Genomic DNA, 12,158 nt, shown 5'->3' with positions numbered 1-12,158 from the left:
CTCCACTAATGGCAGTCCCAAGATAATAGCACTAGTTTGGTCCATTTACAGGTACTGTATCCTGATTAAGGTACCTTTGAGTAGGAGATAAGATTTTGCTGTCACTACTACAGTACAATACTTGGTCTGAGTTCAACATCATCCCCTATGTATAGGATAAAATGCATGGTGCGATAAGTGTAAAATGATCAGTCACAGTAACCAACTCTTTCCTCCGCAGATGAGGGCAGTCTCGTGGGACCATTTCTATATCGTCAGTATTTGAGTCACTGCCATTGGGTTCATGTTTCATATTATATCAAAGGGGAAACAACTACTCCCAATGACAGAAATGGCACAAACACTGAGTCTCTCCGAGGAGCTCTGGACCACTGAGCTGAGGTACATTTGCACCTCCCAGCTGACATGTTTTTCAGAGAAGGGAACTGTCTGTGCTTGCTAGTGTCTGTCTCTGTGAGTCTGAAGAAGGTTGTGAATCCGAAACGTCTGTGTATGTTATCCCTGATGCAGTGAAAATATATATATTTTTAATTAAGTAAGCTTTATGTGACATATTTTTGAATGCGAACCCATTACACCTTTTTGTTTGGCTGCACTACTTTGAGAATCCCTCAACTCTTTTCCATTTTTTTGAACTCATACCTCAGGTTCATTTTAGGTTGGCAGTTTGCCAGATGCACAACACGTCAAGGAAATGGGTTGTTGAGAGGCAGACGAATGAAATCAATGTTGTGGCTGATTGTGTAGTCCGCTTGAGACTTGCAATGTTTTATTCGCTGTGATAAGAGGAGAAGTTGCAGATGTGTCTCACAGAGAACCACCCACTTGTTTCTAAGCACGGAGGAAATCCAGAGTTAAGGCTTTGTAATCTCCAAGGTGGCACCATCTGCCGTTCCCTTCGCTATTCAGAGGCAGGGAGGATTATTGTTTGGTGCCAGTGGTTGCTGGGTTTGTGACCATGGATTTCTGACCATCCCAGTGACTCTTTTCTTTGGACAGACAACACGAAGGCCACTCAGCCAAAGGTGTATAATCCCATCCCACTGGGGGCACCATGTCATTTTTGGTGGGTAATATTTGGTTAAGGCATTGATCAATGAGATTTCAACCTTTATTCAACCACTCAAAAAGTCTGCCAGAAGTTTGTTGAATTCCCTATGTGTTATCACTGCGCTTTCAACCATTTTAAAGCAAAACAAAGATAAAATGGGAATACAATGTCAGATGTTTGTATTTATACAATAATTTAATGTGTATTCACTGTGCTTCATGTAATAGCCCAACCAAATGATCTGGATTGCAGAAAGTGCAAGTGATCCAAGAGCTGTTTAAGATTCTGCACAGATTATTTAAGCAATTGTGAAGATCTCCACAGACCTGCAACCTTTGCATGGTATCCTGAACATGCACACTTTCTATGATTACATAAGAAGACATTTATAGCTACAGTTGGCTAACCTCAAAGTGTGGCCATGGTTACTCGTTTTAAGGTTGAATCCTGTTTCATTCGTTTGTAAAATATCTTTTAATGTGGGCTATGTACTGTATTACAAAAGTATTATTACATTTTGCTTAGCTGACAACACAGCCAAATATCAACATTTAAAGGATATCTAATGCTTAGATAGTTTCATCTGAGCCACTGGCTTAATCCTATTCTTTAACTTTTATTTTTGGTTTAGTTGGAGCCTAGAATTTGTAAAAAAAGGCTGTTAACTGTATTTCAAAAGTGTAATTGACCTGTGTTTGGGTGTCAGCACAAACACAGTTCAACATTTGAAGGAGAAGTATTTTTTGTGCCACTTACTTTGTCTAGAAATCGCCATCTCAACCAACAATCAAAGTTAAAGTACAGGACTTTAAAGTGCCTTTAAAGATTGATTTGATTTAATTTAGTGCTATTCTTTAACTTTGATTGTTGGTTGAGATGGCGATGTGAATCCATCATATCATTTATTCATTTGTAGTCTAACTGGAATTGAAGCCAGACTAAGTCAGTGGCACAGATGGAACTATCCAAACAGAGGTGCTCCTTCAAATATGATATTTGCTGTGTTGACAACAAAACACAATTCCATATCCAGTTTGTCTACAAATTAATAATTGATGTGTTGGATTCACGTCTCCATCTCAACCAAAAATCTAAATTAAGGAATAGGATTAAACCTAATCAAAAAAGTTTGATTTGATTTAGTCCTATGGCTTGGTCGACCTCATGGCCTGGTTTTTGCTTTGACATGCACTGTCAACTGTGGGACCCTTAGATTTTTGCAATGGAGATGTGAATCCAACATATTAAAGATGAACTTGAAATCAACCTAAAGCTTGAAACCCTAGGACTATATTGTAACGTTCCTGACCTGTTTTATGTTGTTTTTGTATGTGTATATGGTCAGGGCGTGAGTTTTGGGTGGGCAGTCTATGTTTTCTGTTTCTATGTTGGTTTTGGGTTGCCTGGTATGGCTCTTAATTAGAGGCAGGTGTTTTGCGTTTTCCTCTAATTGAGAGTCATATTTAGGTAGGGTGTTCTCACTGTTTGTTTGTGGGTGATTGTCTCCTGTGTCGTCGATGTATGTACCATACGGGACTGTTTGGCTGTTCGTTCGTTCTGATGTAGTCTGTTTCCTGTCCGTGAGTTCTACGTTTAGTTAGTTAAGTTCATGTTCAGGTTTCGTCTACGTCGTTTTCTTGTTTTGTAATTTTGTAAGTGTTTTGTTTTCGTGTTGCCGTCGTGTTCAATAAAGAGATGGCTTATTTCCCTAATGCTGCGTATTGGTCCACTGATCCTTCTCTCCTCTCCTCGTCCGAGGAAGAGGAGGACAACAGCCGTTACATATGTGTATTGTCTATTTTTTGTTGAACCCTGTTTTTTTTACCTTTATTTAACTTAGCAAGTCAGTTAAGAACAAATTCTTATTTTCAATAACAGCCTAGGAACAGTGGGTTAAGTGCCTGTTCAGGGGCAGAATGACAGATGTGTACCTTGTCACCTCAGGGATTTGAACTTGCAACCTTGCGGTTACTAGTCCAACACTCTAACCACTAGGTTACCCTGCCGCCCCAAATTAAAACAATAGCTGTTACAAATACTATACAGGCCTAAATAGTCTCATTGATGATATATGAATCATATAGTATGGTTACATTTCATTTTCTCTGTTAAACCTACCCTTTGAAATTACTTCAATAGCAACAGTGAATATACAGTATTTAGTTAATACAAGATTTCTCAATAATCATTTTCCTGAAACTATTACTATTGGTAATAGTCAGTGACAAATATAAAACCTAAGCAGGGCTTGGTTATTAAATTAAGTGATGAGAGAACAAATTAATAGCTGTAGATCAACTCTCCAGTAGGAGGTCCTGCCAGCGTATTGGTTTTTTTCTGACGGTGGATATAACGTTAAAGATCTGACGTTGTTTGAAAGGTACAAATTCAACATACAGTGCATTCGGGAAAATATTCAGGCCCCTTCACTTTTCCACATTTTGTTACATTACAGCCTTATTCTGAAATGGATTAAATATTTTTTCCCCCTTATCAATCTACACACAATACCCCAGTATGACAAAGCAAAAACACGTTATTATTTTTATTTTGCAGATTTATAAAAGATAAATAACTGATATCACATTTACATAAGTATTCAGACCTATTATTCAGTACTTTGTTGAAGCACCTTTGGCAGCGATTACAGCCTCGAGTCTTCTTGAGTATGACGCTACAAGCTTGGCACACCTGTATTTGGGGAGTTTCTCACATTCTTCTCTGCAGATCCTCTCAAACTCTGTCAGATTGGATAGAGAGTCTCGCTGCACAGACAATGTCAGGTCTCTCCAGAGATGTTCGATCGGGTTCAAGTCCCGAAGCCACTTCTGCGTTAGGGTTGTTGTCTTGTTGGAAGGCGAACATTCACCCCAGTCTGAGGTCCTGAGCACTCTTTTCATCAAGAATCTCTCTGTACTTTGCTCCATTTATCTTTCCCTCAATCCTGACTAGTCTCCCATTCCATGCCACTGAAAAACATACCCACAGCATGATGCTGCCACCACCATGCTTCACCGTAGGGATGGTGCCAGATTTCCTCCAGACATGACACTTGGCATTCAGGCCAAAGAGTTTAATCTTGGTTTGATCAGATCAGAGAATCTTGTTTCTCATGGTCTGAGAGTCCTTTAATGGCCTTTAGTGGCCAAACTCTAAGCGGGCTGTCATGTGCCTTTTACTGAGGAATGGCTTCCGTCTGGCCACTCTACCATAAAGGCCTGATTGGTGGAGTGCTGCATAGATGGTTGTCCTTCTGGAAAGTTTCTCCCATCTCCACAGAGGAACTCTGGAGCTCTGTCAGAGTGACCATCGCGTTCTTGGTCACCTCCCAGACCAAGGCCCTTCTCCCCCGATTACTCAGTTTGGCCGGTGGCCAGCTCTAGGAAGAGTCTTGGTGGTTCCAAACTTCTTCTATTTAAGAATGATGGAGGCCACTATGTTCTTGGGACCTTCAATGCTGCAAAACATTTTTGGTACCCTTCCCCAGATCTGTGCCTCGACACAATCCTGTCCCAGAGCTCTACGGACAATTCCTTCGACCTCATGGCTTGGTTTTTGCTTTGACATGCACTGTCAACTGTGGGGCCTTATATAGACAGGTGTGTGCCTTTCCAAATCATGTCTGATCAATTGAATTTACCACAGGTTGACTCCAATCAAGTTGTAGAAAAATCTCAAAGATGATCAATGGAAACAGGATGAACCTGAGCTCAATTTCGAGTCTCATAGCAAAGGGTCTGAATATTTATGTAAATAAGGTTTTTCTATTTTTTACTTGTAATTATGGGATATTGTGTGTAGATTGATGATGACTTTTTGTTTTATTTATATGTAGGGTGAATTTCTTACCAAGTTAAACTTTAAACCTGTCTTACTGAGCAATGTTTCTATTTGTTTATGAAAGGCTTTGGTGTGAGCAGAAAATACATAAATGGGATTATAGTAAATGCCTCTGTGATCCATAACTTTGATTACCTCTGAGACTAGGCTGCCTGTGAGACTTGCTCCTGAATTTAGGTTATTTGAATTTTGGACATTAAATCTTAGCTGTAAACATACCTAAGTTTCAGTGTTCTTTAGATTGATCAATCACAGACAACGTTTTTTGTGACCAATCTGCCTCAACAGTACTACATTCTGTGAAAAGTACAGGTAGGCCTACAAAATGGCTCCCGAGTGGCGCGGCAGTCTAAAGGCACTGCATCTCAATGCTAGAGCTGTCACTACAGACCCTGGTTCGATCCTGGGGTGTATCACAACCGCCCATAGGGTGGCGCACAATTGGCCCAGTGTTGTCCGGGTTAGGGTTTGGCCGGGGTAGGCCCTCATTGTAAATAAAAATGTGTTCTTAACTGACTTACCTAGTTAAATAAAGGTTAAATTAAAAATAAATATTTTAAAAAGAGGTGATTGGAAGAGAAACAACAATCCATTAAAACAAATACAAATATTTCAACAAACAATATTTGTTTCCTGAGCTTTAGCATTCTGTCCTGTACTGTATACAGGCCCGGCCCTCAGCATGAATGCCATCAGCAATTACTCACTTTTTTCCCCTCCACAGAACTCGTTGGTATCCGGTTGCTAAGCAACCTTATTTTGTTTGTCTCGATGAAACCATTCTGTCAAAATTTGCTAGCAGCATGTCTAAATTCTCAAATTATATGCATACTGCAATTCCAACCACAAAATGTACTGGCTCTGATTTTAAGCCTCAAAACACAAGAACTTGCCTAACTAACAGCTACATGTTTGTTTTTGACTTTGTTAAACTTCAAATTCTACTCTATTTTGAGGCTCCACATGTTTTCATGGAAAATATCAATGTTATTTCAAACAACCAATTAGCAACTCTGGGGGGGGGGGTTTAGGGCCTGCCATTGTATGAATATAAAAAGGCTTAGGGCCTGACTGTATAGATCATATTGGACCTGCCATTGTATGAATATTTTTCCAAATCGATTGCTGTGTCAATTAATCAACCGATGTTACAGATGATGTACAGTGCCAGGGTTTTTTAATCACATGTACACTCACTGTAAACTGATGGGATTTAACATTTGACCGTGAAAAGGATGTCCAGGGGGCAACAACAGGCAAATGTGATACTGAGGGCTGCATAGAGGCAGAGAAGTCTGCTTTCTATGAAGTACTATATTACGAGAAAGACATAACGTGACAAGTTTTCATGAAGACAATTACGTATACTCCACACATGTAATGGTTTGTTCACAAGTAGCCAAGGTCTATTGTAGACATGGTTCTACATAGGCTACACCTGCTTGAGAGGTGATTAATCGATAGCCATACCACAACACTATCCAGTCTCAGTGCCTGAAAAGTATGCATTAGCACTGTTGACTACACCGGGCTGATGCACTGCGGTCAGGCACGTCTCGGCGCACCTTTGAAGGTGTATCAGGAAGGAAGTGAATGAGAATCCATGCATGAGGTGAAACAATGGTTTTATCATATTTCTACTCTATGCTTGGTATTCTAAAACAATACGAATGTTGCCTAAATTAAGATAAATATTTAACTTGGTATGCACACTTATTTCATATGAATACAGAAATGTTGCTGTAAATAATTGAAATATTATATTAGCACACAAGTGTCTCATCTGCATCCTTTCAAAACAAGATGTTTCACTTATAATGATGCCAATTAACATTTTATGATACATTCGTGATCTTACCTGCATGACACGGTTACTTCAATTTTAGTTGCAGGAACGATGTTGTTCAGCGGATCGAACTCCCCTATTGATGCCATCATCTCTTTAAATGTGCACGTTTCAAGCTCTTTTGGTGAAATATCTCAAGTATATTCTCGACCATTAAAAACTTAAATCAAACCACATGTTAGTTGTAGAGCCATATCCGTCTTCATTGAGTTTTGGAAAGAAGCGAGTCCTAGAGTAAAATACATTGCATTGGAGAGGAAAGCAATTCATCCTTCACAGTGTAGCCTACAGGAGAAATGAAGCGCGAGCGTCTCGGTACAGAGGGATTCCCTTCCCACCAACTTCTATTTTTCCAGTGCTTTCGACAGGTGGTATTAGAAGCACGGGATACACTTTTGCAGAAGGATTTTTTTTGGCAAGGAATATACTATTTGTTTCTTTCTCTGATACTATTTCAACCTTCAATGTATTTGTTTGTTGTATCTATTTTTATTTTATATTATTATTGGCTTGCTTGACACAAATATACAGGATACAGACATTGTATCCAGCAATTATGCAACGAATCAAAGCATATTTAAATGTACACCTTATTTTTTGTCCTGGATACAGAACAAAAAATAAGTCTATAACTGAAACCCATTAGTTCATTTGAGAACTTATTCTTGAGTATCTTGAATTGTTTATAATTTCCCTCCTCTATGACAGGCCACCTAGTAATGCAGACCTTGTGCTTTATTTGTTGAAATATTTGTGTTTGTTTTAATGGATTGTTGTTTCTCTTCCAATCACCTCTTTTTAAAATATTTATTTTTAATTTAACCTTTATTTAACTAGGTAAGTCAGTTAAGAACAAATTTTTATTTACAATGACGGCCTACCCCCGCCCAAACCCTAACCCGGACAACACTGGGCCAATTGTGCGCCACCCTATGGGCGGTTGTGATACACCCCAGGATCGAACCAGGGTCTGTAGTGACAGCTCTAGCATTGAGATGCAGTGCCTTTAGACCGCTGCGCCACTCGGGAGCCATTTTGTAGGCCTACCTGTACTTTTCACAGAATGTAGTACTGTTGAGGCAGATTGGTCACAAAAAACGTTGTCTGTGATTGATCAATCTAAAGAATACTGAAACTTAGGTATGTTTACGGCTAAGATTTAATGAAGAAAATTCAAATAACCTAAATTCAGGAGCAAAGTCTCACAGGCAGCCTAGTCTCAGAGGTAATCAAAGTTATGGATCACAGAGGCATTTACTATAATCCCATTTATGTATTTTCTGCTCACACCAAAGCCTTTCATAAACAAATAGAAACATTGCTCAGTAAGACAGGTTTCATTGAATCCAGCAACCTCCCTGTAGGTTGTTTTTATAAGTTGGTAAGAAAGCCACCCTACGTGACTTGGTTTGCATTATGATACATCAACTGATGCAAGGAGGGGATGGAACTTGAACTGAGAGAGGATGGCTGGTAGAGAGAAGGCTCAGTTGTGCGTGTTTTGGTTCTTATCACACCGTTTGCTCCAAGGGAACCCAGAGGGAAGGGTTTGAGGATGAAGATAAAGGTGTCCAGAAGCACTGTATGAGGGGAAGAAAATTAATCACATCCATCATTAGAGGAAATACGTTTCCCTTTATGAGTTATTTATTTTCCAAGTTAAAGAGTTCCAACAAGGTACACAACTACAATTTAGTTTCACTTAATCATTTACAGAGAGATGTATGTAGCAGGATTGTTGAGATGAATCACGTGCCTTTCACTGCTACAAACAATCAGACAGAAATAATCAATTAGACCTTACTAAAATAGAAACAGCCAGAGATAAGAGACTGAAGCTAAACCTCTGAAACACCCGGACCATTTAATGACTTACACATACAAGAGGACCAATTGTTGTATTGATCCATTAAGCGTAATAGACTCCCTCATCCTTAGTCCACTTCAGCGAATGTGATGGTATCTTTGCTCCAGTCGTCAACTAGAAGATGGAAAAATTTTATTTATACCTGCTGGCTATGTGTATTGTTCTGGAGGCACACTCAATTTGGCAGCTAATCAGGCAGAAATTGATATTCTTCACGCAGGAAAAAATTGTTTTGAGAGAGAGAGAGAGAGAGAGAGAGAGAGAGAGAGAGAGAGAGAGAGAGAGAGAGAGAGAGAGAGAGAGAGAGAGAGAGAGAGAGAGAGAGAGAGAGAAAATAATTATCTGCCCATTTTCCACTCCTCTCTTTTTTGGGGAGCCTCTATCTTCTGGGTGAAAGAATGATAAACTCTGCTTTGGCCTCACTGGCTGCTGGAATACTTAATTGCCCTCAGGGTGAATTCCTGTTTAGTTTTCCTGTCACAGACCAGGGGCTAGCCAGGGAAGAGAAAACGCATGGGCTGAAAGTTACTGTCATTACACCTGCAAACAAAGGACGTGCAGTGTCTTTATACCCTTGAGATACCAATGCACCAGCTAGTTCCTAACCCTGATAGAGGAGGTAAACAATGTTCCAAAGAAGCCTAATTCCCTATCGAGACAGCAGGGAGAAAGACTATCCCTGGTCCTTATTGTCCTCATCGTCCTGTGCACTCGTACAATGCAACCACACAAGTCTTGCTGAGGTCAAATGATATCATAATGGCAACATGGGCAGTTGTCAGCTCAGAGGATAGCCAGGAGCACATTAGAGTTACTAGTCATCACATTATATCACAAAACTGTGCCCAAACAATAACCCACAGATGTTTTAGGGCTTTAATACAGCTTAATTTCTAGTACCCTTTAGGCCAGTTTGGATGCTCAAAATAGGGCACTCCACTACAATCTCCACAGGGTAGATAATGAAGCACACACACACAGACACACAGACACAAAACAAGGTAAAGTGCAATCAGGCATGAATAGTATAATGACAAGGACTAAGTTAGGAGAGTGGAGCTCGTGAATCAGAGTTAATGAAGTAATGTACAAACACAAAGTTCTATTGGCTGCACTGGGTTCTGTTGGGTGCTTTCCTGACTTTACCTCATTTATTCATCAGGTTGAAAATGCTGGTCAGGTCCCATCAAGTGCCACAGGCACTGCCACACAGAAGCTAGATGCAAATGTCCACACAAGTCCTCTAAGCACAGACTCAAGATGCCTTTGTTTCCCCCAATACATCACTGACAACAAGTTTGTACTATGATCCATTTCTAGAATGATCTGATGTAATTCACAGCATGATACTGAAATGGACTCTGAAACCTTTGACGGTATATACAGTATATATATATATCTACAATCAATTACCTTTTTTACATTGGTATTCCATACCATACAAGTAATCTGAGACGCAGTGCACATCTCTGGGGGGGGGGGGAATGCAGACAGCCCAAGTGTCTAGATGATCTCAGATCTACTGTGGGTTGTTTCTGAAATCAGGCACCAGTTCTAGTGTAACAGTATAACTTTAGTCCGTCCCCTCGCCCCGACCCGGGCGTGAACCAGGGACCCTCTGCACACATCAACAACAGTCAACCACGAAGCATCGTTACCCATCGCTCCACAAAAGCCACGGCCCTTGCAGAGCAAGGGGAACCACTACTTCAAGGTCTCAAAGCGAGTGACGTCACCGATTGAAACGCTATTAGCGCGCACCACCGCTAACTAGCTAGCCATTTCACATCGGTTACACTAGGGCACATAAGAGTTGGAGGGGACTGCATGGGAATAAGGCAACAAGACAACGTGTCTGATAGCGTGCCTACCTCTGACACTTCAGATTCGGCATCACCAACATCACTATCCTATCAGACAGCATCTGGACTGGCAGAGTCAAACACATGGATAACAATGACTCACCATGCCTTCTGTTGTCCGAACTACAGAAACTTGACTGTGATTTTGAGGAAAGTGAGCAATGTATGATACATTATTAGGATGGCTGCCTGAATGCTGCCTTAGAGGAAGCAATATTCTGATGGCTGGTTTCTTGGAAGTAATATTGTTTCAGACCTTAAGGTCAGAAGTGGTATGAGGAAAGAGTCTACAGCTCCATTTGTACAGCAAAAAAATTGAGATTGGACGTTATCGAACAGTTCCTTACTTCTGTCATGCATAAAGACAACATGCCCTTGCTTTTGTTGTACTAACTTTTTCTTCCATCAAGCAGTTCAGTCTGAGTCATGAACAATTAAAGAAAAGATACCAGACAAATTGCAGACTCTGACTCAGCCTTAACAAAATCAAGCTGCAGATTCGGTTCTTGTTGTCGAGATTAAACCAATTGTTACCAGACATTTACTGAAATAGATGTTATGAAATACTGCCCCCTGCTTTTATAAAACACAAGCGACTCTTTTTTTGTATCTCTGTGAGACACAATATTCTTGCAACTCGTTTTAAATCCAGCAGATGGCAGCGTATGTCAAGACTAGTGTGAATTCACACTGAGGGAACGTGTTTCAGATGTAGCTAGAGACCCCAGAGGAGCCACAGACGAACGTAAAGACACACAAATATAGTTCACAGATAACTCAAGGATAAACATGCACATACATAATAACACTGACACTCAAGACAAAAACCTGAGCACAGCACACACAAATGTACCAAAAACATATATATACAGACAATATCTCATATTAGATGCTGTTAAATGTTGTATGGTGCACAGTGGCACAGAAACACAAGTGTGTGTTGCAGTCGGATCTCTCAGTGCATGCTATGCACAAAAGTAGTAACAACCTCTGTGAAGGATGAAGGCATCCCACCACTCTCTGTCCTTTAAATCAACTGCTGTGCTGCAAGCCTCTCTCACACTGGCTAGCAAAGCTTCACACTGGAAACTCCGTTACTCTGTTATTCCCCTGTGTGTGTGGGTGTGTGTGTGTGTGTGTGTGTGTGTGTGTGTGTGTGTGTGTGTGTGTGTGTGTGTGTGTGTGTGTGTGTGTGTGTGTGTGTGTGTGTGTGTGTGTGTGTGTGTGTGTGTGTGTGTGTGTGTGTGTGTGTGTGTGTGTACGGTGCAGTGGAACTCCATTGGCTATGTCCTGTTTGTTTGTTAATAAACCGTGTGTGTGCTGTCTCAGAAGGGGGCGCCTCTGACCAATTTTTGTGGGACGGCAGGTAGCCTAGTGGATAGAGCGTTGGACTAGTAACCATAAGGATGCAAGATTGAATCCCCGAGCTGACAAGGTAAAAATCTATCGTTCTCCTCCTGAAAAAGGCAGTTAACCCACTGTTCCTAGGCTGTCATTGAAAATATGAATTTGTTCTTAATAACTGACTTGCCTAGTTAAATAAAAAATAATAATAAAAAAGACATTCTAGGCTTTTCCTAACACAAAGATTCAAATTATTGTGTGATTCTCTTATCAACCCCTCTGTGTAGGTCTACTGAGGCATGATCTCTTGACCTAGATATTCATGAAAATGTTAGTGCCAGATTTCGA

General features: G+C 40.5%; 1 protein-coding gene across 1 annotated transcript in view; it reads right to left on the bottom strand.

The window, feature by feature from the left end:
* LOC129860487 (copine-9-like) overlaps positions 1-7,065 on the bottom strand; it is a 90,417-nt gene extending 83,352 nt beyond the window's left edge. Inside the window, exon 1 of the mRNA XM_055930900.1 lies at positions 6,750-7,065. Coding sequence (XP_055786875.1) covers positions 6,750-6,829 — 80 coding nt within the window. The 5' untranslated portion in view covers positions 6,830-7,065. The remainder of the gene's footprint in view (positions 1-6,749) is intronic.
* Between the last annotated feature and the right edge of the window lie 5,093 nt (positions 7,066-12,158).

This window comes from Salvelinus fontinalis, chromosome 8 (assembly GCF_029448725.1).
Source record: "Salvelinus fontinalis isolate EN_2023a chromosome 8, ASM2944872v1, whole genome shotgun sequence".
NCBI lineage: Eukaryota > Metazoa > Chordata > Actinopteri > Salmoniformes > Salmonidae > Salvelinus > Salvelinus fontinalis.
The sequence above is the reverse complement of the archived record's forward strand: the minus strand, read 5'-3'. Positions and strand labels throughout refer to the sequence as shown.